General features: G+C 35.1%; 5 protein-coding genes across 11 annotated transcripts; 3 read left to right on the top strand and 2 right to left on the bottom strand.

Annotated features, from left to right (window-relative positions):
• Positions 1-3,044: 3,044 nt before the first annotated feature.
• LOC18049842 (poly(rC)-binding protein 4) lies at positions 3,045-5,671 on the bottom strand. 2 transcript variants are annotated; one of them, XM_006445329.2, is made up of 9 exons: positions 5,322-5,671; positions 5,107-5,208; positions 4,668-4,889; positions 4,510-4,568; positions 4,325-4,416; positions 4,090-4,202; positions 3,936-3,998; positions 3,399-3,510; positions 3,045-3,309 (listed from the first exon to the last, which is right to left on the bottom strand). In XM_006445329.2, the coding sequence occupies exons 1-8, from the start codon at positions 5,589-5,591 to the stop codon at positions 3,439-3,441; spliced, it is 993 nt and encodes a 330-aa protein (XP_006445392.1). In that variant the 5' UTR covers positions 5,592-5,671; the 3' UTR covers positions 3,045-3,309; positions 3,399-3,438. The 2 variants fall into 2 exon arrangements, with proteins under 2 accessions (XP_006445392.1, XP_024043463.1); XM_024187695.1 differs by having other exon boundaries at positions 3,045-3,510.
• A 158-nt stretch (positions 5,672-5,829) lies between these two features.
• On the top strand, positions 5,830-8,009 carry LOC18048664 (transcription termination factor MTEF18, mitochondrial). Its single transcript, XM_006445326.2, has one exon. The coding sequence runs from the start codon at positions 5,902-5,904 to the stop codon at positions 7,582-7,584; it is 1,683 nt and encodes a 560-aa protein (XP_006445389.1). The 5' UTR covers positions 5,830-5,901; the 3' UTR covers positions 7,585-8,009.
• A 4,415-nt stretch (positions 8,010-12,424) lies between these two features.
• LOC18048663 lies at positions 12,425-17,094 on the top strand. Of its 4 annotated transcripts, none has more exons than XR_002906314.1 (7): positions 12,425-13,584; positions 13,664-13,741; positions 13,862-13,933; positions 15,701-15,813; positions 16,140-16,257; positions 16,525-16,700; positions 16,871-17,094. XR_002906314.1 is itself a non-coding variant. In XM_006445325.2 (3 exons), exons 1-3 carry the CDS (start codon positions 12,760-12,762, stop codon positions 13,865-13,867), a joined length of 909 nt encoding a protein of 302 aa, XP_006445388.1. In that variant the 5' UTR covers positions 12,425-12,759; the 3' UTR covers positions 13,868-14,029. The 4 variants fall into 4 exon arrangements, 1 of the variants encoding a protein (XP_006445388.1); XR_002906313.1 differs by having other exon boundaries at positions 16,525-16,750; positions 16,871-16,882; XR_002906312.1 differs by lacking the exon at positions 16,871-17,094 and having other exon boundaries at positions 16,525-16,814.
• A 2,477-nt stretch (positions 17,095-19,571) lies between these two features.
• LOC18048662 lies at positions 19,572-20,413 on the top strand. Of its 3 annotated transcripts, none has more exons than XM_024187693.1 (3): positions 19,572-19,935; positions 20,048-20,118; positions 20,227-20,413. In XM_024187693.1, the coding sequence occupies exons 1-3, from the start codon at positions 19,725-19,727 to the stop codon at positions 20,236-20,238; spliced, it is 294 nt and encodes a 97-aa protein (XP_024043461.1). In that variant the 5' UTR covers positions 19,572-19,724; the 3' UTR covers positions 20,239-20,413. The 3 variants fall into 3 exon arrangements, with proteins under 3 accessions (XP_024043461.1, XP_006445386.1, XP_024043460.1); XM_006445323.2 differs by having other exon boundaries at positions 19,572-19,940; XM_024187692.1 differs by having other exon boundaries at positions 19,572-19,940; positions 20,038-20,118.
• A 186-nt stretch (positions 20,414-20,599) lies between these two features.
• Positions 20,600-23,673, bottom strand: LOC18048661 (probable mitochondrial import inner membrane translocase subunit TIM21). Its single transcript, XM_006445320.2, has 7 exons — positions 23,356-23,673; positions 23,149-23,215; positions 22,428-22,591; positions 21,944-22,122; positions 21,787-21,835; positions 21,159-21,278; positions 20,600-21,066 (listed from the first exon to the last, which is right to left on the bottom strand). The coding sequence occupies exons 1-7, from the start codon at positions 23,482-23,484 to the stop codon at positions 20,899-20,901; spliced, it is 876 nt and encodes a 291-aa protein (XP_006445383.1). The 5' UTR covers positions 23,485-23,673; the 3' UTR covers positions 20,600-20,898.
• Positions 23,674-23,907: the final 234 nt, after the last annotated feature.

Below are 23,907 nucleotides of genomic sequence, written 5' to 3'. Positions count from 1 at the left end.
GTCTTTCCTTTAAGAGGGGCAAATTGTGAAGTGACTTAGACTAGCTATTTGTTCTCTAATTGCAATGCTTATTGTAAATGGCTTTCCAAACATAGCTTATAATCTTTGTCCCATTTGTTGTCTATTTGTTGAGCCCCTTGCTAAAACTTATATATTGATCAACAAATACAATCATTAACATGTTTTGAACAAACTTGTATCTTATTAACAATCTAGTTATGCTAATATTAAAAACTTAGCAAAACGAAAATCTACCGAACTTTCAAGCAATCAAAAAAGAAAAATGACTTTGCTTCAATCAAGTCTAAATGATTTAGCTTTAAAAACATCTTAGAAATATTAAAGAACATACCATGCCTTTGTAGTTCAAATATTAGCAAACTTGATGTAGCTTCGGCACTTCCTACAGCACTAGATGGTTGTGTTGGTGTTGGTGTTATAGTTGTAGTTGTTAAGGCACCAGAAGCCCTTACTTATGTAAGTGTGTTTGTTTTTGTCATTGAGGTACAAGCACCATTGATTTCTAAAAATAATGCACTTGAGCTTGAAGATGCTATCAAAATCTTTTGGTTAGGTTCTTTTGGTGGCCTTGTTTTCTTAAAAAGTTGTTGTGTGGTTAATAGATTTGTTGTTGCAATTGTAGGCAGCTTCGGTTAATGTGTGGTTAATATTCAAGATCATATACAACTTGTTGAGCTTTGTGTTGAGATTTAGTTTTACTTTCATGTATAGGCTAGGTTTAAGTTCAGGGGGTGATGGAACCACATTTCTAGACTTACTTCCCACGTATTTCTTTCTCTAACCTCAATGTAGACTTTGATATTTCTATTTTCAGTTGTGAATGCATTATTTGTGGTCCACGTTCAGGATCTGCAATATTTGAGTCAATTGATTATTTACCTTCAATTTTTACAAAAATAGGCATAAATTTAGGTTGAAGGGCAGATGTCTTGCCTTTTTTTCTCTTCCTTATAACACCCTTAATTCTTCTACCATTCTTCATAGTAGGTGCTGGTTTAGAAAGTTGCGGTGCTTCTACAACAATAATCTCAATGTCATCTTGAAATAATATTTTTTTTACCGCATTCACCAAATTCAGTGGTAGCATGTCCATATGAAAATCAATCTCTTTGTGGTTCTTATCATTAAACAAATACAACACTTGATATAATTCACAGTCATTGTCTAGTCTACTGTCCCATTTTTCCCATTTCAAGTTAACGTAACCTCAATAACAAACCTCTTACGAGGTTAGTTGTTTCTCCCAAAAGCTTCTCTTATTGTAGTATTGGTCAAGACCATTCTACTTAACATATTTAGATCTATTAGGCCAACATCCCACTTTACACTTATAAAGTTCACAAAAGTTGCCACCTTAAATTTTGTTTCTTATGTATCACAACACACAAATATCAATAAAAATCCATAATCCACACATATACTACTATCACACAAATACTTTGCAACAAACTAATAATTATCATACACAAGAACAGCAAACAATACATTTTGTGCAAGTTAAACATGTATGTGTAAAATTATACACATAACAAGTATAGATAACCTCATTTCGCAATAAAAATACAAGTATTATAGTAATTAAGCAATAAGCACAGTGAACAGAAACAAAACAACAACCACCCACTCCAAAAATCATCACCTACAGAGAACCTTACAGCCACAACCAACAATAATAAGTTGTAATGCCCACAAAAACTTGGACAAATAATAAAAATTCCTAGTTCGCTTTTATTGTGTTCAATCTTTAAATTGCAAAATAAGCAAAAATTTCTAATTAATTTTTTTTTTTACTAAAAACGAAAACCCCAAATCCATAAAAATCTGGAGTTTAAGCTGACATTTTCAATCTTAGGGATTATATACAACCCAAAACAAAAAAAAAAATAGCAAAATGTTACTCAAATTTTGATTTTTCATACTCAGCTATTGAGGAGGTTGTTCAGACTCAAATTCTCCATTATTGTCGCCTGACATTATCTTGCTCCTTTTAAAATTGCGTCTAGAGTGTCTTCAGTGGTGCTTTAGCTTTTGTCTTGGCTAATTCCTAAGAGTGGAAGTGGAGAAGTCGAGCTTTACTTTTGTGCGACAGCAAAGCTCATGTTTTATACCCCACTTTTTTTTTCTTTTTTTTTTTAAGTTTTAACATCTCCACTAGATAAGAAAATGAGGGGTCAGGTGAAAATTCAGACAATGATTTGATGTTGATGCTGCTTGTACAAGCTACCATTACGTAGCTCTATGTATAACAATCATTATAAATTTAAAATATTTATTTTTGTTAAATTCCAATTAGAAAAATATTGTGCTTAATTATCAAAGATTCATTTTAAGTTTTATTCTATAATTAATGGTGTTTGTCAAACATCGTCAATTTACTTTTTAACTTTTATTCTGGAGCTGCCGAACTTAAAAAAAGTGTAGAACATCACTCTTGACTTTTTAACTTACAACTCACAGCCTCACACTAAGCCTTGTTAGTCAATCTCCAACACGGAAAACAGCCGCGCAAAACCAGCCCAGAGACTCACCGTTGCCGCTGGCCTGCCGCCGCCACCACCACTACCTTCGGTATCTGCTTCCCTCAGCAGTCAGAGCGCGTTCTGTTTTACTTCTTTTCCGTTTCTTTTATGTGTTCTTCACTTTGGCAACAGCGCATGTTCTTCTAATCCTCGTCTTTCTCATGTTTGGAAAATAATGATGCTGACAAAATAAGAGGTGTATCTGTGGAACAATGTACCATAAGTCCATAACCAACAAGGCAACCATCAAAAGAGTTTCTCATTCATTATTAATTGGTATATATGTTTTTTTTCGTAAGTTTGACATTTAGTGATTGAGACGGGAAGTAAAGAATGTCATGGCACAATCTAATTCGGTAAATCAACTTTTTGTAATGAAGAAAAATAAAGGAAATGAAAAACTCCGTAAATGATTCGCCAAGTTTTGATGATACTCCCTAAAAAGGATTATTCAAATCAATTGAATTTGAAATAATAATAAAATATTGACATATATTATGATTTAAAATAATCCTTCTTGATTTAAAACTTTTTTCGTTATAATAAAATGTCGGGCATCTTTTTGAAAACAAACAACACTACAGAAAGTCGAATCCAGGAAAGATGATACTAGGGTACATAAATTTTTTGTGGCAAAACACATGAGCCATCAGGAACACGTGGCTCAAATTCACAGATAAACCGAAGAATCCTTGAGAGACAGGATCAGCAACAGAGTACAGACTGATAATGGTGGCAACGATGTGAAAACATACATCAACTCTGCAAACTGAGAACAATGCATCTTCATTAGTATTGCAGGGGAAAAGGAGAATGCATACAGATTACTACAACAATTGTCCAATGAATCAAACTTGCCGAAGAAAGTGGAATATAAGGGCATAGGGATTCACACAGACTATTGTGCACCAGCTTGCTGTATCAACTGAGAATATATGTATTCATCAACCCTCTGTTTGGCCAATGCTACCTATCAAACATCAATAATGTTAATCAAATAGCATTTTTTTTAATATTAAATTTCCAAACAGCAACAACCCCTACCAACACCCCCCCCCCCAAAACAAAAGGAAGAAAAACATGCGCCGGGGGGGGGGGGGGGGGGGGGGAGGGGGGGACACCAAAAGATTACATTTTTAAAACCAATTGCCAACGTAACTGGCAGGGCGTTTCACATAGTAACCTGCTTAAAGTTCCAAAATACTAATTATGTGAGAAGACATGACTCAGAAGTAAAAAAGTACGATGATTTTTTCAGTATTAGAAAAAAGGCTATATAGGAAGTATAAATCTACTAGATAAATTTGGACACAGAGCATATTATCTAGATTAGAGTTGTGAATCTTTCTTCTCTTTTAGAAAATTCTTGAATATAAATAAACGAAACGGATATACCTGTTGAGCGCTCCCACCAAACTGAATATGCCTGTGCTTTTGTTCACCTTTCCCACCATAAACCTGTAGAAACAGAAATCCAGGGAAGCAAATAAGACCACAATCCAAGCATACGTCAGATGTCACAAAGCTCATGAGTTAAGAATCTTCCCACCTTAATCATTGCTCCAGACTCATTTCTGATCCTTGATATATTGGAGCCACACCGGCCAATCAACCCTCCAACCAATGATTCCGAAATCAACATCTCGAAGGTTACATAGTCAGCTGCAAGAGTGGTTGTCCTAAAGATGATGTGGTTATAAGAAAAAAAATATTAAAACTTGACAAAACTGCAAATATAGCAGTTACAAAGTACCGAGTATTTTGCATGAGAAACATGGAATAACCTGAAGTTGGTTCCACAAATGGTTGAGCTGGTCTTATTGCACTATAATTGTAGGCTGGGCTGATGGAGATAACTTGTCGTGGTGGGTTTTCCCTAAGCAATAAGAAATCATAGTACATTTTATGCATCTATATATACATATATATGTATATATATCTAAACAACAATCAAAGTTGAATAGAGCACCTTAGCTGATTACCAATCTCCACCAAAGCATTTAATACTGCAGGAACATCGCCAGATATCTGAGTTAAACAAATATGTTGATTATTACTCAACAGGGAAAAGAAAAAGGCAAAAAACAATTAAACCAAATGAATAAAGAATAAAAGCAGGGTACTAACCTGTACGACTCTATCAGATTCATGAGCAGATGCGCATAAAGGCAGTTGATTAGGAGCAAGAATTACAATTGTGGCACCAGATGAATTCCTTAACTTCTCAATGTTTTGACCAGACATCCCAATCAAACAACCTGCTTGGGACCCAGCAATCAAAAGTCTAATTGTGTTTGCAGCGACATGCCCAGCTGCTACTTTTGATGCCTCTGAATTGCTATCATCATCCTGTTAGATAACAACACAAAACTATTCATCTAACCTCATCAAGGGCTCGCTTGATAGTAGTAATTCTCACAATCTGCCAACTCTACTTATCTATCTGATACAAAATCAAGTTCCCCAATAACAAACATGTGAAACAAATATATAGGTGAAAAGGTGACTAATACAGTAACTGACTTGAAATTTCATAAAATGAATGTTATAGAAGTAAAGTAACCACCTTTAGAATCAAAGCGGCTATTTGTTGAAGCGCATTTTCAGCATCAGAAACCACATTATCATTATCTTTAGAACTTATAATAATAACACGCTCTTCATGTCGCTGCCAAAAGAAAATCATCAAAGCACATCATTTATTCACCAATCAATGATTAAAAAAAAAAAACCCTAACTTTCCAAAAACAAAATTAGCCCAAAAAAAGAAAGAGAACTTACAGCAATAGCATCAGCGATTTTGATGGTGGCCTTAGTCTCTTCTCGAATCTTCTGGATTCTATGTCCTTCTTTCCCTATGACCTTTCCAATCTGTCTTGAAGGTACTATTATTCTGAACAAGACGTCTTGTGCTTTCGCTCTCCGTTTCGGATCCGATCCTTCGATTTCTCCGTCTTCGCGGCGGCGCTTTCCGGAGACATCGTGCCGCGGTTCAGGTTCGGTGACGACGGACACGGTAGGGTTTACTGTAATTTCGCCTTGTTCGGCCATTAATGCGTAATAACGGCTGAAGTGGAGTGAGAATCAACGAAGAGATTTATCAACATCGAGTCATTGTTGCTGCTCAAATTACTTCTTTATCCTCCCAATTAAAAAGGCCAAAAAAACAAAGTAAAAGTTTTAGCCATATTTTATAATATCACTGAAATAAAGGATTAGCGTGTTATTATCCATTACCGCCAGCCATTCCTATTATTTTGTTTTTAAGTTAGAAAATTAAGGAGTTTTACCGAAAGCCCCAAAACCAAATGCAATAAAAATCACAAAGCCGAAAACCCTAACTAAAACCCAGGAAGCAAAAATGCAAAACCCTAAATCTCTATGCACAATCTTTTCCCGCCACTTGAGTTCAGCGGCAAAACTCAAAATCCCTACAAAGTACAGGCCACGAGCGATCAAAGAAGCGCAACAAGCAGTGACTGAGTATCTCCACTACACAAAGTCAATACCTTTCACTTATGCGGAGCACATTAGCAAGCACTCTCTAAACACTCTCTCCAAGCTCATTGCCGATCTTGGCGTCTCTTATTCAGCCCCAAGTTTCTCTAGTACCTTCCAGAGATTCCTCAGGTACCATCCCATTAACGAATTTGAGTTTTTCTTTGAAAGCATTGGTATTGATCATGCTGAAGTTAGTTGCTTTTTGCCTGCTAATAAGTTTTTCCTTTCGGAGGATTCCTGCTTGTTGAATGCTGCTTGTGCGCTTTCCAGTTTTGGGTTTCCTTGGGACAAGTTGGGTAAGTTATACAAAGAGGAAGTTTCGATTTTTAGTCAGAGTTCACAAGATTTAACAGCTAAGCTATCTAGGTTGAAAAACTATTATGGGTTTAGTAATGTTATTTTGGTCGGCATTTGTTTGGGTTTTCCTCACGTGTTGGCTGGTAATGGAGATGAATGGGGTACAGAGATTGCCACATTGTTTGATGATTTGAAAACGGTTTTTGTTGATTTTGGTCTGATGAGTTCTGTTGAGGGAAATGTGGAGGTTTGGTATGATATTTGTAGGAAGATTCGCGTGTTTTATGATTTTCGTTTTGAGAAGGGTAAGTTGGGAGAATTAATGGGTAGGAATAAGAGTATTTTTCTTGATTACCCGGAAGAGGTTTTGGTTCAAAAGGTGGAGTACTTTTGTAGATTTGGTGTTGGAAATGAGGATGTAGGTTTGTTGCTTCTTAAGAGCCCGGAGATTTTGAGTTTTGATTTGGAGACACAAGTGATTTCGGTGAAAGGACTTTTGAACCATCTTGGATTGAGTGCCAAAGAGTTGAAATCAGTTAGTGAAATGTACCCTTATGTGTTGGGAAGGAACAAAATGGCTAATTTGCCTTATGTGATTAGAGCGGTAGATCTACAAGATTGGTTCTTTAATAAGATTACTAATGGATATTATAAACTGTTGGGGAATTATGCCTTGAGCAATCCTGATGAAGATTTGGATCGAGAATTTGGAGATAGCTTGGAGAAGCTCCTATCTTCCTCAAGAACTCCACGGCATACAATGAATAAGTTGACGTTCTTGCATGGAATTGGTTATGGAGAAAACACTTTGACTTTAAAGGTGCTAGCTAAAGCACATGGCACTGGTAGTGAGTTACAGGAACGATTTGATTGCCTTCTTCGTAATGGTGTTGCATTCTCAAAGTTGTGTATGATGATAAGATTGACGCCAAAGATCCTGAACCAGAATCCAGAAACCATTGAACAGAAGTTGGACTTCCTCTGCCAGGACTTGGGTTCTTCTTTGGACTACCTTTATGCGTTTCCAACATTTTTATGTTTTGACTTAGAATATAGGATTAAGCCCAGGTACAAATTCCACATGTGGCTAGTAGAGAATGGTTTGTGCACCAAAAATTACTCCATTGCAAGCATGGTTGCAACTAGTGAAAAGAGTTTCATATCTCGCATTTATGGAATTCATCCGGCTGCTCCAAAACAGTGGTTGGAGTGTTTCTTCTGTAAAAGACCCAGTAAAAGTTGCTAGGAGATGCTGATGTTTTAATTCTACAGTACCTTGTTGTCAATACTGACCTATACTTAAAAATGATTTTATGGGACAGTTCCTGGAGAATCATACTTCCTCTACTGTAGGATTCCATCTGGAAAATGATCACATTCCTAACTTTCTTGGATTGATCTTTCAGGAGAGGTCTGTAAATTGATGTCTGTCCTCGGTGTGATAATAGCATTACTCATTTTACATAGATTCTTGTTCGAGACCACTCGGATTTTATTTGAAGTTGAGCACTATGTTGATCAGTGGGCCTTAAAAGTAGCTCCTAAATGTTGCTCGTAATCATCAACATAGTACAGCTATTTGACGAGGGTCTAACTCTAATATCATTAGACCTTCAGTTTTCTAATTCAAGGCATTTGTACTTTGTACTTGCAACCCCAAGTCCCCATACCATTGGATGTACATAACAATTGCTGATTATGGTACTTTTTTTCGTGATCTTTTTTCTTTTCTTTTTTTTTTCACTTGTTTATTATTTGTTCATTTTGTTTATGAAGAAATGCAATAGGCGTTCCTTTTTCTTCCCGACTACTATTTAAGTCCGCGAAGATCCCCCATTAGCATAATTACTTTCCTTCTTCAGATCGACACTGCAACAGAATTCACCTTAGTTTTGGCTGAATTTTGTGTTACCATGCATGTTTGTCTGAGAAATGAATTGCATATTTGCATAGAAGAAAGGAGAAACCATATGCAGAGTTAATTTTTTTTTTTTTTCCTTCTTCTTGCTAATATTGAGCCAAATATGGATAAATATAGATAACACACTTTGTGAAAGTGATTCTGGTATCCTGTTGATATATATCATTTGCGAATTTAGGGTGTGTTTGGGAGTGAGGTACTGTATTTTTTTAGCTGCAACTGCTGTGGAGTAAAAATTACAATTGTGGAGTAAAAGTTGGGAAAAAAATTTGTTAAACTGTCAAAGTCCAGCTACAAGCGTTACTAAATACCTTAGTAGTTGAGCTTTGGCAGACCAGCTACCTCACTACACTCCAAAACAAACTATTACTGTGAAATTTCTTAATTTCAAATTGAAATGTAATAAGCTACCTGAATGTTCGTTTTTCGGATCTCATCACTTCTACCCACTTCACTATTTCTATCAAGGAACATTTAATTAATCAATTTTCGTGGGGCAGTTTTTTTAAATGGATGATAGAAAATAAACGGCCATTACAATTGAGGTAGGACCACTATATTTGGAAAATTGGGTTAGATTTGGACTAAATCATATATGGCGAATGAATGTAGGCCACATAAATCCCCTGAGTTCCTCTATGCCACGTTCGTATATATCACATAATGTATGATGCCACGTGTGCCGATATAGAAGTCTTGGGTGGGCATTGGTAATTTTCTAGTGAAGGTTCCGTATTTTATTTGTAATGTTATAAAAGCTGTTCCTGCATTTTATAATAAAGGATCATAATTTTTACGAGTTGTGCAATTTGAAAAACTGCACCACTCATTTATTCAGCGAGTTTGATTATTCCAAAACAGGAACCTTGGTATAAATGCTCAAAAGTTAGTTATAGTAAGTAAATTTACAATAGGAATCCAAAGAAATCAATCATCAATTAGAATAATAATTAAAAAAAAAAGTCTACATTTAGTCAAAATTGCATAAGATTTTCCCTCATATTTACATAGACATACGGCCATTATTAAGGTAATGTTTGTTTGTTTGTTGTTGTTGTTGTTGTTAATATTAATATTATTTTGGGTTAGAAATTTAAAAAGATTTGAATTTAACTGAACTTTAAATAGATCTGAATATCAATGTTTAAATGATATATTTATTTTTGTATTTTTAATGTCTAATTTTTTTATTAAAAAAAAATCTAAAAGCTGGTGCTTTAACAACACCCTTGTAAGAATTAGTGCCTATTTGGTATGACTTATTTAATGGTCATAAGTGATTATTTAATCCAATAAGCTCTTATCATAATTTTTGTTGTTGTTTGATTATTTTTCTAATAGAGCTTTTGAAACTTAAATAAGTTATTTTGCCTCTATTAGCAAAAACTCAAATTTTGGGCTTTTGGGAGTAGAGGTTAAAAAGCTTTTGCAAAATGTTAAAATATTTAAAATATCATCTACTTATTTGACAATCTTATTTGATTCTTTTCATAACATAACTTTAAAAACTAGTCTATTAAAGTAATTTCATAAATTTTTAATGAAAGTTCTTATTGACAACCAAACAACTAATTTTTTTTTTTTGTTGGTAAAAGCTCTACTAACAAAATCTTTACTTAAATAAACTCTACTTGAAAAGTTATACCAAACAAAGTCTTATAGATACTTGTTTTAACTTGCAAATCAAAATTTAATAAAATAATTGTAGGTCACGTGACTTTAATTGTGAGATAAACTAAGTTATATGAAATATAAATATTTCAATTACTTGACTCACCAACTCTATTTTTAATTAAAATTCATTTTTAAAAATTAAATAAATCAAACATATTTATATTTTTTAAGTTCTTTCTCTCTTAGTCTAAGCCAAAATAATTATTTAATTTAATAATTTCAATAAGAAATTTCTAAAATTCATGAGGGATTATTTTGATTTTCATAGTAACTTATTATTATTAGCATTTACATTGTTAAAAAAAAAACCAGTGTTTAATATAAAAAAATAGAATGATAATTACAAAGTGAAAAAAAAGGACCGAGTGGAAGATTGAGAGAGGTTACGATTTATATAAAATATAGTAAGTATTAAGTATAAATAAGGGTATTTTTTAGAGATAATACTAATTTCTTATTTAGACCTTTTTCCATTCAATATAAGTAAGAGTTTTTTTATTCATACGTAAATATTTTAGAGTCAAACATAAATTCTAAAAAGCAAACAATAAAAACTCTTAAAAATTCGGATAAAAAAATATAAGTCAGACTTCAAATAAAAAACCAAACAACCCCAAAGTGTAAGATTTTGGTTTTTCACCTTAACAGTCAAAACTGAAGCGACGCTCCTAAGGACGTGTTCAAGTAATTTTTAAATAATTTTATTTGATGAGCCATCCAAATTCAAATTTTGACCCGAAAAAAAAAACTAAAATTTGGGCTTTATCCATTCCGTTAGTCATCATCATTATAAGATTAATAATAATAATAATAAAAGTCACCCCTAAAAGATGAACTATAAACTAAAGCTCATTTGGGATTGCATTTAGAAGGTTCAAAATTAAAAAGTTAACTTTGGTATTTGATAAATTTTTTTAGAAATTACCATTGCAAAATCACTGCATCCTACAACATTTGAAATGTTGGAAAGGAGTAGCTTTTTAAAATTTAAGAACCAATTTTATAATTAATACAATTCCATATATATCCTTATATATATATATATATCATAAAAATCTAAAAATTATCCTTATTAGTTAGGAAATAAAGTCATTAACTTTAAAGAGATTAATGTTATTACCAATTGTATTAAGATAACAAAATAAAATGCTAATATAAAATATTTATATTAGTTACCAATTATTATATGTACACAATAAAAATATTTTATATGTAAGTTTATGTATTTTAAATAAATTTTATTTAAAATAATGTCAAATTCAATCACTTATTTTATTACAATAGTTTAACAATAAAATTTATTAAATATTCATGATTACTTTTAAAATTCACAATAATATTAAAAAAAATTAATAAATATTTAACTAATTTTTTTTATAATGAATTATTTGTACGTCACATCTATTATCGTTTATAGGACAAAACTACGTTACAGACTCTGTATGTAACAGCTCAATGGAAATTAGTCTTGTATCATCATTACCAAATTAGCTTCACATCAGTAACACGAGCCTTGGCGTCAACTCAACCGTAAAGCAAAAAGGGGAGTAATAACACATAAGCCCCTTAAATTTTTACAAATTCCTTAATTTTAGGAAATAATCTATCTACTCTAGCCTCTAATTTTTATTTATTTTTTTGAAATCTAGAATTCACTAAAAAGAAGAAAGAGAGTCTAATCGATACACCATAATAATAAATCTCAGTTGAAATTACCAATAATTAAAAGAAACTCACAACATTAGAAAAGATCGACTTGATTAATTAAGAAACAAATTCATTACAACATCTGATAATATATCTAAAAATAAAAGAGTCAATAGTTGAAATAAATTACTTAATATTTTTAGACTAGCCAATATGCCTCACACATGTTTGAGATATTATTGTTGATGAGTTTCGCCACATCGATAGACGCTATTTTAAAAACCGATTAAATTCCATCCATTAATGAATTATATTGCATAATATAATGGCCAGATTTAGTAGTATAATAATAATTTAGAGTTGAATGAGTATTTGGATCCTCGGTACATACATTATATCAAGAGTTCCGCAGAAAAATACATTTATTACTTAAACCATAACAAAAATAAAATTATATTCAATCATTAGCAAGCAGCCAAGCACATCAAACTACGTAGATAAATAAAAGTCGTGGTTAAGAGTCCTGATCTCGAAAGAAATAGAATATCAGGGGGCTATTATTAGGATTTCAAGCGGAGTGTAAATAGTATCTACCATGCTGCGCCAAATCAAAGAGGGGGGGTGTGCACGTGTGGCAGTAGAATAGAAATAATCATCATGGGGGCTCTATTTGAATTTTGACACAAATGGTAAAAATAATGTCCTTTATTAGAGAAAATCTGGAAATTAGGAATCTGGATGTCATACTGTCGCTCGCTCATTCACGGCCAAAGGAAAGAAAAGTTCAGGAAAATTAAAAAAAAAAAAATAATAATAACAATAATAAACCGGAAACCGGAAAAGAATGAAGCCTCAGCTTCGTTTGATTTTCTCCGAGTCCAGCAGCACGGCATTCATAACTGCTCGCTGCTTCTCTCATACACATACATTTCAGTTTCGGATTCTTTCTTATCATCAATTGTTTGTTTTGTCTTTTTGCTTCTATTTTCCTTTTCTAGAGTATAGAGAGCGATTCTACTATTTAATGCGAGTCTTTGCTTTGCATTTTGCAGCAACACATACCAAACCAGAAAAAAAAAAAAAAGAGAGAAATTAATATATATATATATATATATATATAAATAACAAGAAAGAAGAAGAGCTTCTTCTCCTCTCTTGTGTAGTTGTGTTCATCAACCAATGGTGTTTCATTCAGATATTAAGATGAACGAAACGCCGCCGTCGAAGCCCGCTCCCAATTCACATTCACTCCCACCATCACCATCATTAACCGCCGTCAAATCTCAATCCCAGCAGCCGCTTCATAACTTCTCTTTAACTGACTTAAAATGGGCCATGAACCACACCAACACTAACCGTTTCCGCAAGCCCTCCGATTCTTCTCACAAATCTCCTCATTACGACGCCGCTGTTTCTGACAAACACAAACGGCCGCTGCTTCAAGTTCAGGGTGTGAAATCCGCACTTGGAGTTGAAAAGCTGGCCGATGGGAAATCCACTTCTGGCCATGGCCATGACGCGGCGGAGAATTTGGTGAACGAACCGGCTCCTGCTCTGTCGTCTGATGGAAGTAGATCAAAGATATTTATTCGAATCAAGACGAAGACTACTAAAGTTGCTGATGAGGTTGCGGATGCGGGGGATCACAACGCCGTCGTTCCTGATGATGATTCCGACGACCTATTGGTGCCTAAGACTTGGAATTTGCGGCCGAGGAGGCTTATCACTAAGGTTAACAACAATAACATTGTTAATGTGAAAGGAGGAGGAGGTGCTTTGAAGATCGGCGGGGGAGCTGCGCAGGAGATTAAACCTCCGGAGAAGAAAGACACAGACAAAGACAAGGAGAGAGAGAAGGAAAAAGAGAAGGAGAAGAAAGAGAAAATGAAATTCTCAATCTCGCTTAAGAAGGAAGAGATTGAAGATGACTTTTTTGCCATGACTGGGGCTAAGCCTTCTAGAAGGCCAAAGAAGAGAGCTAAGAATGTACAGAAGCAACTCGATGTAAGGCTTTCTTCTCTCTCAGTTCAATTTCGTTTCTTTTTTAGGTTTTCATTTGTGTTGATTCCGTTCGTTTTTGCAGTATGTTTTTCCTGGCTTGTGGTTGGCTTCCATAACTCCCGAGTCCTACAAGGTTAACAATGGCACCAAAAAGGTTAAGGTTTGATATCTCGCATACTGATTCTTGATATTTCACTTTTACTTTCTAATTGTAATTTGATGGATTATATATATACATATTCACATATACTTATAATTTGTGATTTTTTCATGTTGATAGGGCTAGATGGGAATGCTGCTAATTCCATCTGAAGGTGGGTGACTGTAGAAGTTTTATGACTCAGCTGAGAAGGTATAGCAAATCATGAATCAATAAATGTAAAGATGAGAGGTTAAAAGATATATGTTAGTGTCTGTGAGGAGCTCGCTGGCATGGGGGATGAGTTATATCAGAATAAGTGTATTATGTTTAGTTGCAGTTGTACATATGAATTATCAGTTTAATGAAAGTTTGTAGATGTTTCGGATGTTATGAAATGTGATGTTCTTTTTACATGGTAGTTCTCAAGAATTTGCTAGCTTTTATTTTGATGGGTTGGAATAGCAAAGCAACTACGTATCCTGTATCCCAAATACTTGGGATATATTATTGTTACTTACGTACATGCTAAAAATGTATTTGGAGTAACTTATGAATGGTTTTTAACGGATTCTAAAATATTTGAGGAAAGTGTCGTTATTGAAGAGTCAAGTAGATTTCTTTGTTTGTCGTTTCTAAATTAAGAGTGTGTAAGCAATTCACAGGTAACCATCTGTAAATAGCAAGAAGTGTGTCATTGGCTGGTTTGGAGTATGAAAATGTGTCGTGCAGCCCAAATAGGTGGGATATGTGCTTGTGATCAATCTCTGTGTTGTACTCTTCCGCAAATGCACTTCTAGAAGCCAAACAATTTATTTAGCAAATAGTTACGATACACACGTCATGCGATTCTTTAAGGAATTAAGTAGTTTTTTCATAATTGTCTTTCCTATTATAGTGTTTCTGAGTTGTGCGTGAATCATGTCCGGTAACAGCAAGATAAAGGTGGTTCCATTAAGATATTGCAGAATCTATGTGGTTGGATGATTGAAACGTACGAATTGTATCTATATATTATCTTCTTCCTGAACATGTCAGTAGCTGGCAAACATTTTAGTGCTAGCTCTCGGCCATTTTATGGAATGTGCCATCCTTAAACAATCATGTTCTTTTGTCCCCGTTCTTATTTATATTTTAGTAGGGTGTGAGCTATTCATCAGTTACCTTGTGTTGATAGCCAGACGTTTTTGAATGAAGCCTTCTGTTTATGTGAGCAGAGTACAAGCTGGGATCCAGCTACTTTGTTGGTTGACTTATATAACCCTTTTCTTCTTTGTATATAGTTTTTCTTTCTTCTTTATGGAAATATAGTGGTTGGAGAGAGAATGGCGAATAAGAAATGTGTCATGTTTTAACGATTGTGTTTCTTGTCCTGTTTGGAACACATGAGTATGGTCTGTCAATTGCAAGATGTATGTGACCAAGTATCCTTCACGCGGTAGGGCAGAGTACATGTTGTAGTGCCGGTGCAGTTGCGTTTTGACTTTTAAAGCTTGATTTCTGTAGATTTTCAGAATTCCCTTGTTAGAGCAAGTATGGTTAGTCCCGGCTCTTGATCAGTTTAAGAACGCACTTCAAGGTGTAAGCTATATGCGTGTCACCATCTGTTATGTTATGGCCCTGCAGTGGGAACTTTTTTGATCAAGAATTTTTGGGAGAGGGAGGAAGGGGACTCATAAATAGTTATGGAGAGGTAGAAAGGGGACTCAGAGATAGTCATAATCAGAGTGAAATTTAGCAGGATATAGAGATTCCCATTCTGGTTTGAGGATGATTTTTGGTGAGTATGAGAGTTGCCGGATGGGTTTGCCTCTTTTTTAAATCATCTTGTTTCAGGTCATAGCTATATTCTCATCAAGCATCTGAATTATTAGAAAAACATTGAAATTATTTTCACCATCGTGTTTCTAATTGTTCCTTCAATGTCTTATGCATTACTTTCTTTACCATTCACATATTATATGCATCATTTTTTTGCAGATTTTCAGGAACCATGCAAGATTTCTTGGTAAATAAAGGAACCATTTCCTGTATATCTATCGTTCAAGCACATTGGGGCAAATACGGTGGATTTTGGGAGCATTTTATATTTGGTAAAACTACATTCTTAAATTACAAAGATGAATTACATTTTCAATACAGCTATTTTAGTATTCAAATCTATCTCCATAACATAGTATCTGATTCATGTTATAATTCCTGAATTAAATGTTAACTGGAGCTGGTTTTGGTTGTAGTAGCTATCTGTATTAGGAATGGGTTTCATTGATTAGGTTGCGTTCAGTTCCTTCCAATTATACTATCTTCTTCTGAGTGCTGCCTGTCGTTCAGACTTTAGCATGAATTCACTTTGTGATTCAGATCGAAGCAATATGTATAAGCACTTTATGTTTTAATTTGTTCTTGATGTTTCTACCAGCTGGGTGAGACATGTCTACAATAAGTAGCTGAACAAACTCATTACAGCTTCATGCGTATCTTGGTTGCTGAATATCTACATATCAAATAAGTACTTGGGTCATTTGCAAGCAGGAAAGGTAATTATCATGCTACTGATTGAAAGTTGGTTTCATGTTTTTAATTTTCAGATGCTCTAATTAGTACACAAGAAAAATTACATTGTTGAAGTTCTTTATTTATGGGGTATATCGAAGTAACATTGATGATTCAAGAAAATTAATTCTATGCAAGATATATTTCGTTTCTGTTGGATTTAGATGAATTTGCAAATTTTGTTAGATTGGTAAAGGTTCTGAACTTGTGATATCTGTTTTTTTTTTTTTTTTTTTTTTTAATATATACAGAACTGTCTGCCATTCAAGTGGAGGTCTGCAAAATGGTATTGCATGCAGTGAATGCTCATGACGCGCTGAAATTCACACTCTTGAACTAGGCTTTGAAGCCTGCTATTATTGCAAATTTGCTGAACATGTTCCTCAGAGAAATTTCACAAAGTGCCAACTGCGAACAGAATAATTGAGTAACTACCTCTGCTTGTCTTCAGAAAATATGTGCTGCATTATGGAAACTGTATGCTTGAATTTCTTTGCGCAGGCTTTCTCAACAAGCGAGATTAATTTTGTTTAATTAGTGTCCGAACACAGACAAGTTATAAATTTAATCCAGGGTCCACGATGTTTTCTGAAACAGAAAGACCAAAATGAGGGAAGCTGAAAGAGTCTTCGTGCAGTTGTGCTAGCGGCCGGAATCCTGAAGGGACAAATTTCCACTTGAAAGAACTTGACTTTACAGGAACCTTTCGACTCCACATTTACTGAAATCAAGAGTTCTTTTAATTTATCCCTTTTTCACTTTTCGAGAGGGAATTCTTATCGATATTGGTTTGGTTAAATTAGATGATTAAGGCCAGTGGAGTTAAGATGAAACAAGGTTTTGAAAAATAATTTGATCAAAACAAATATTTTGGTCAGAAATGGATAAACAATGGCATCAATACAACGATGTTTATCTGCGCAACATCTTGCTATAATCTCGCCTTTGAGACTTTAAAGAACAAGTCAACATCGTCGTCAGACGGTAGTCAAAGAATCATGTTAAACTATGGATCGGATCTACGGTCGATTAGTATGGAAGAGTTGTTCTTTTACACTGAATTCTTGTTGCGTGCCTGAACCTCACTCGGCGATTTGCCTTTTATAATGTTTCACTTGCCACTCACGCAATAAAACACCAAACCTTAACGGCTAGCGCCCCCCCCCCCCCCCCCCCCCCTTAGGAGTTGGGTCAAACCCCCCAAAAGACAAAACAAAAGAAGCCACAACTTGAATTTGATTGATCGAATCATAAAATCCTTCTTCAAAGTGAATTTCCAATGGCATCAACGGTCCCAGAATCGTGTACAAGTTCAGTTCACAGAGCAAGAAGGAGATTGATCATGTGGCCACGAATGTAGCCAATAAATGGTGAATAATCAGCAAACGGCCAGACTTGGAAGAACAAATTAACCAACGACCGCTTCGAGCATAGATGGAAAAGTAATTAATGCAAGGGATCTATCTAATCAAACCCTAGACGAAAATGACACTCAGAATTAGTTAGGGTTTGTTCCGATCCGCCAAAAGAAAGGCCCCGAAAAAAAAAAAAAAAGAGAGAGAGAGAATATTCTCTACATTCTCAGTTTCTCTTACAAGAGACCAGATTGAAGCTGACTTATCAGCCATGTCATTGTTTGGATCAAAGCGGACCAAGAAAGCCAAGAAGAGACCACTGAGTGTTCAAAGACAACTCGATTGCCTGTTTCCAGGTTTGCGGTTAAGGTTCATTACACCTGCTGATTATAAAGTTCGTGATACAACTTAACATGACTGTCGAATTTTCTGCAACGAGACTTCGAAATTTGGGGAATGTGATTTATTTGTATTTAGGGTTATGAGATTCTGATGTTAATCAAACTGTGATATTCTTTATTTGAGAAGTTTTATCTTATAGACTTATACATACATGCTTTAAGCGACTGGACGTGTACTTATTCAGCATAAGATTACTCTAAATTCTGAGGCTTTCCATGATTTAATCATCTCCTTATATATGGCGCTATTTTGAGAGGATATACGGTAATTTTGTTGGTTTCTTAACCTCTACTTATTTATTTTTCTCAAATGAGTGTTGTTAGAAGCCATCATGCTAGTTATTGGCTGAAGATAAAGTTAATTAATGAACTAATGATACGTTTACCTTTTGTTAATTAAATTTTATTTAGATAAATTATTTATGTAAGTGCTATCAAGAGTGTAGTCGTAACATTATTTGGTTGACTACTCAATTTCAAATCTTGCAAAGATAAAAAAATGAAAAATAAATTTATATTTTCTCCGATCCCTTACCTTTTAAAAAAGATTAAATAAAAAATTAGTTGTGCTTTACTTTAGTCAACAACAAAGACTTAACAATGGGCTCATTATCATCTTACTAAATATCATACATCGTACTGAAGTTTAGTTTGCAAAGCAAGAACAAGAATGATGACCAATAATGACGTGGTCATAATTGTAGCAAATCAAACCTAGTCACAACAAATAGATAGAACCAGTGAAAAGCTCAGGCTTCAGAGAGCAAATCAGCAACATCATCAGATGAGAAGAGTCGAGGTCTCGTTGAAGATAGGTATAAAGTGCAATAGCAGAACAGAGGCCAAAATTGTAGATGCCAAGAATACCAAACAGAACAGAGGGCAAAACTATGGATGCAAAGTTTCTACCGCTATATATATATATATTTTGTTTGAAACACGAGGTAATCTTGAGTTGGCCTTAATTCTGGGAGGTACCTTTAAGTCCGTACCACAATTCAGACTAATTTCTGCTCGCACCGGATCGGCTTAATTCTGGGAGGTACCTTTAAGTCCGTACCACAATTCAAACTAATTTCCACTCGCACCGGATCGGCTTATAAATAGTAAAGTGCTGGTCAAATTGGTGACTCTATACGAGAGCGAGGTTTGAACCCCTGACTTCTCTTAAGGAGTGAAAGTGCCGAACCATTCACACCAGCCAACTTTAGTTCTACCGCGATATTTTAAATTTATGGTAATGTGAATTTATTGTATTGTACTGGGGCTTTAGGTTATAATATTTGTACAAGACAATTGCATTTTACACATAATCTAAAGTATCCCTACCAACGTGAGTATATCTTTAAGCAAGTAGACATGTAGAAAGAAGAAAGAAAGTCTAAATCCTGCACCTGCAGCATTAATGAGCTATCTATAAGCAGCACCAACGGAGGAAATATTTTAAACAAAAGAAAATAAAACCCCCGGCGCAGTGAGAAAATGCGAAAGCATCGAGTGATAAATTTGATAAAGTTTTGATTAATGTGGATTTTAATTAAACAACAAGGGCGTAAGTGTAAATTGGCCGAATTGGGGCATGTATAGACAAAAATAAAACCCAAAAGAAATGGCCCAAAACCTTGAAAAGCATGGAAGCGGAGCTCGACTGACCGAGCAGAAAGAAACGAGGAGGAATCGAATCGCAATTCACAAATGGAGAGTGATACCGATGCCGGAGTTAACGGGACCCACTGGTGGTGGACCCTGGCAAGCACGGGCCAATTAGGTTGGGGCATCGCCTCGTTTCGGAAAGGCTACGCCGGCGATTCACGCCTGATGCCGGTTAAAGCATTTGGTGTCGCCTCCTTGTTTGTTGGCTCCGCCGCCTCCGCCTCCCTCGCTTTCCTTCAAGCTTCCGGCATTCGTAAGGTCTTCAATCTTCCTTTATATCCCTTTTGAATGTTCCGTCCTTTTCTTTTCTTTTCTCTTTCTTTCCCTTGCTTTATTTGAAAGGCAAAAACAAAAGGTAAATACAGGTAGAAGACTTGCTAGAAGTGGGTGCAAATATCAGAACGCGACTTGGTATTCCTTCAAGAACACCTCACAAGTAAGTTTATCATTCGGTCTTATTTTCTTCGGGATAATTTTATTAATTTTGGCTTGGCATGAAATGTAGATGATTATTTCCATTAATTGTCTATTCTTTCGTGGGCAGAAAAACGGATGATTTATGACAAGTTGACAACTCTGTGATACTCAAGTTTTTGAATCGCCCGTTTCAACTTCAAATTTGTACTTTTTTTCCCTCATTTTTCAGTTGAGTGTCGCATGAACGCACCTAGCCTGTTGTTAAGGTTTTTTTTTTTTTTGAGAGTAAAGCATATTAATGATTGTGATGTTTTTACGTACTGTATTTTGATGGTGTTATTTGTACAGTAATGAGGGAGCGTACTAAGAGTTTAATATAATCAGTGGCATAGCATGCGAAGACAAACTCCCAATACAAATGAAAGTAATTTACGGTTTGTTCCATAAAATCCGACCATTTTCATGGATTATAAACTTATTGAGAAAATGCAAACACAATCACAGTTCTGCAACCACAGCCAGTTGTGGCTAACTAATATTCATTCATACTCGTAATTGCAAGAGAAAATATTTCCAAAATGTCACAAGCAGCCAGCCAGCCACTTGAATTATACGCCAAATTGAACGAATTACAAGCAATCTTCTGCCCAGGAAGCCTCCACTCTCTCCAATGGATTTTGAAATTTTCGGGAGCACTATCAATTTAAATCAATCAAAATCAGGGATACAACCCACACTAAGTTGGTACAAAATGAAAATGTTTCTCCACTGAGCTATTACTACTCATCATATTCATCTTCTAAGCTGGCGCTGCTGGCATGTAAGACTCCAGCATCAATTGTGCCTTATAAGGTGAAGTTATCTCAACAATCAAGTATGTAAACTTCCACTGCTTGTCCTCTTTGTCTTTGAACATCTCAGTGAAAACTTTTCCAGCTCCATGAGGCCCCCGAATATAGAAATTAACCTACATCATTTACGTCGATTACATAGACAAAATGAACATAAATGTCTACTTCGGATCTCAGTGAGCACCATACGCGCTAAACAAACATTTACCTCAACATGCTCTATGCCAAATTCATCGGTATATACCCTATTTGGAATGCGCTGACGAGCAGCACGATTTCTACTTTCCTGACCATACCCCGTTATGGGGGATCCAATCCTCACTCTAACCTGATATGAAGCAATTACAATCCAAGTGAAACACCAAAACACTCGTGCTAATATGGACAAACGCAGGGAAGCCAATGGCCAACATGGTTTGCAAATGAAATGGTACAACACCATATAGTCCATGCACTTAAAAAAATGATCAGGCACACATTGTCCTTCATTTATACAGCTCTCTTGCATGAACAAAAAGCCCTTTGCTACCCACCTTAATTTTTCACGTTATTGCTAAACTAAGCTACAATTGAACATAAAGGTCAATCCGTCGTCATCAAATTAAAATCTATTTTTAAATTTGTGATAAAAGAGATTAAACTCATGATCTGAGAATTGTGCTTAATATTTTAAAATTCTGCCTGCCTAGTATGTCTCCCTCACCTTCTAGATTATGTGTAGCACCTAAAATACTCTCTCTTTCTCACACCCAATAACACAATACTGTTTTTATCCTTGAAAAAGGAAAAAAAAAATCTCAGGGATGTGGGACAAAAATAGAATTAAGTTTACAAACCTGACCATCGTCCTGGATCCTTTTGAGAGCCTTGTTAAAAATTTTATACCTAAACAATAATTTCAAATCAGCATCGTATTGTGGAGGGACACGAGATTTAAAATCACAAATTTCAACTACCAAATGTCCAAACAAAATCCAACAGCATATTTCTTACTCTTTTGGTTCAAATATGAGCTCCTTGAAAACAGCATATGCTGCGGCACCAGCAACCCCAAGCCCTGCAAGAATTATAAGACTGTACGAAGCCCCTTCTGTAAATGTCACCGGTTTCTCAGGGATATTGTATGTAGGAGCATCAAAGGGATCCTCAACAGTTGATATGTCCTTTTTGGGCTGCAAGAGCAGTGTCAGATAGGTCAGAAAAAATTTGAAGAAACTGATACTACCATAAAATTGAGGAGGAAAAATATAAGAGATTGTATATATAAAGAGCAATGCAGCATGCAGAAGATGATAGTTAATCTTAAATTCAACTTTCTTTTCATTAATTCATAAGCAGGTAAGAATTCTAAACCTAAGCACATTCCTCAACTGGTAATAGATTTACGAACAAACAGCTATACCACAATTGTGTTAATAAAAAAACTTAGGGGTAAAATGTAAAACTTGAGCTCAGAAACTTCAATTCAGATCCAAACCTCAGATGACGTTTCTGTTCCTTGCTTTGAAGTTTTTGATGCAAAGGATCTAGCAGAGCAATAAGTTTTGGAGTTTGCTACACGACTATCCATTTGTTGGAAGGGCAGCCGAAGATTAACAATGTATCCTCTATTACATTGTCCTCTAAAATGAGCAGAGACTCCTGCGAAACATTTGTCAGTCAAAATAGAGTCTAGAAAAGGAAATAAAGAATAATAATGATTCACATTTTCATATTTCCAAGGGTTCACATGTCTCTAAATGTATGCGTGTACATCAATTTTTAGTAAAAATCAGTCATCCAAACATGATGTTTCAAGTTTCAACATTATAAATTGATTATCAAGTTCAGATATAGGCTGCTTGCTAACATATAGCTCCTGAATTTAAGTGTTAGCATCCAATAGTAAATGAATTCACAGCAGCCAATAGTATATGAATACTAGAATGATAACGACCAAGTGGTGTCCCCACATTATCCAAAGAAATTATGCATCTACTTAAAGAAGATTTAATAGAGATGAAATATAATATATGCATAAATAAATAATAATGATAATAATAAAAGGAGCCAAAAGCTAACAACTCAAAACCAACACCATGGGCGAACAGAGTGAACGTCTACAATGCATCACTAACCAATTAAAGATAGCTAAAATCCTCTCGAGTAATTTTAGACAGAGCAATTTACAAATACAATAAAAGTAACACCCCACCAACCATTAGAAATTTGCTTAGAATCAGCAGAAGCTGGTCTTGCAAAATCTGACCTTAGCGCTGTCGAAAACTGCATGATCATGAGAAAGTAATATAAAAGCTAATAGAAATGTATCATCATTAACCTAATACCAAGAGAAATTGAAATATTGAAGTCCAATTAGATGTGTAGATATAATAATAATAAAAAAAGAAGATAGATTTTGATACGCTTTTGGCCGAATTTTCAACTGCGGAGGCTGACGATGAAACTGGAAAAAGTAAGCGCTTTTCGGACTTTAAAGCACAAGACAATCCGCTTCTAACAGACGATATTGCTGATCTTCGTAAATGGTACATGCTTAAATAACTGAAATTGAAAATGCTTCGTTTATTATATAAAGACTATAATTTGAACTTTTAAAGAAGCGTTATGAAAAATCAAAGGGAATAAGCATAAGCCCCAAGTAATCCACTGAGACTACAGAGCGATAGAGAAAAAGAAAGAACTGCGCGCTTGGACTTGCAGAAACCCCCAAATACCGCTTTGTGGGTTTATTGCAGACACGTGCCACTTGAAACCACACGTATCGTGGATCGGGTTTATGAGGACCGGTTTGCAGAGGTCGAACGGGAAGCCTGGACCGGGCTGGCTATATTGGGCCAAATTTGTTACATGAAGCATCAGCCCGTGCTCGACCAGGCCCAAAATGAAAATGAAATGGTACGCTCCCTCGCTCGCTCATATTCGTAGGAACTACGGAGCCAAGTTTAGTAAGTGTT

Source organism: Citrus clementina, unplaced genomic scaffold, assembly GCF_000493195.1.
Source record: "Citrus clementina cultivar Clemenules unplaced genomic scaffold, Citrus_clementina_v1.0 scaffold_3, whole genome shotgun sequence".
NCBI classification, from domain to species: domain Eukaryota; kingdom Viridiplantae; phylum Streptophyta; class Magnoliopsida; order Sapindales; family Rutaceae; genus Citrus; species Citrus x clementina.
Note: the sequence above shows the minus strand (reverse complement) of the source record. Positions and strands in the feature narration are given on the sequence as shown.

What these genes read in the sequence shown, in the direction of transcription:
- LOC18049842 (XM_024187695.1), bottom strand. Translation starts at nt 5,591, where the DNA reads ATGGCCGAACAAGGCGAAATTACAGTAAACCCTACCGTGTCCGTCGTC. An exon ending in AAATCGCTGATGCTATTGCT is followed by an intron (nt 5,209 to 5,321) that starts GTAAGTTCTCTT and finishes TTCTTTTGGCAG; the next exon opens with CGACATGAAGAGCGTGTTAT. An exon ending in GAGATTGGTAATCAGCTAAG is followed by an intron (nt 4,417 to 4,509) that starts GTGCTCTATTCA and finishes CTTATTGCTTAG; the next exon opens with GGAAAACCCACCACGACAAG.
- LOC18048664 (XM_006445326.2), top strand. Translation starts at nt 5,902, where the DNA reads ATGCAAAACCCTAAATCTCTATGCACAATCTTTTCCCGCCACTTGAGT.
- LOC18048663 (XM_006445325.2), top strand. Translation starts at nt 12,760, where the DNA reads ATGGTGTTTCATTCAGATATTAAGATGAACGAAACGCCGCCGTCGAAG. An exon ending in ATGTACAGAAGCAACTCGAT is followed by an intron (nt 13,585 to 13,663) that starts GTAAGGCTTTCT and finishes TCGTTTTTGCAG; the next exon opens with TATGTTTTTCCTGGCTTGTG.
- LOC18048662 (XM_024187692.1), top strand. Translation starts at nt 19,725, where the DNA reads ATGGAGAGTGATACCGATGCCGGAGTTAACGGGACCCACTGGTGGTGG. An exon ending in AAGCTTCCGGCATTCGTAAG is followed by an intron (nt 19,941 to 20,037) that starts GTCTTCAATCTT and finishes CAAAAACAAAAG; the next exon opens with GTAAATACAGGTAGAAGACT.
- LOC18048661 (XM_006445320.2), bottom strand. Translation starts at nt 23,484, where the DNA reads ATGTACCATTTACGAAGATCAGCAATATCGTCTGTTAGAAGCGGATTG. An exon ending in TTGAAAATTCGGCCAAAAGC is followed by an intron (nt 23,216 to 23,355) that starts GTATCAAAATCT and finishes ATGATCATGCAG; the next exon opens with TTTTCGACAGCGCTAAGGTC. An exon ending in GGATCCAGGACGATGGTCAG is followed by an intron (nt 21,279 to 21,786) that starts GTTTGTAAACTT and finishes GCTTCATATCAG; the next exon opens with GTTAGAGTGAGGATTGGATC.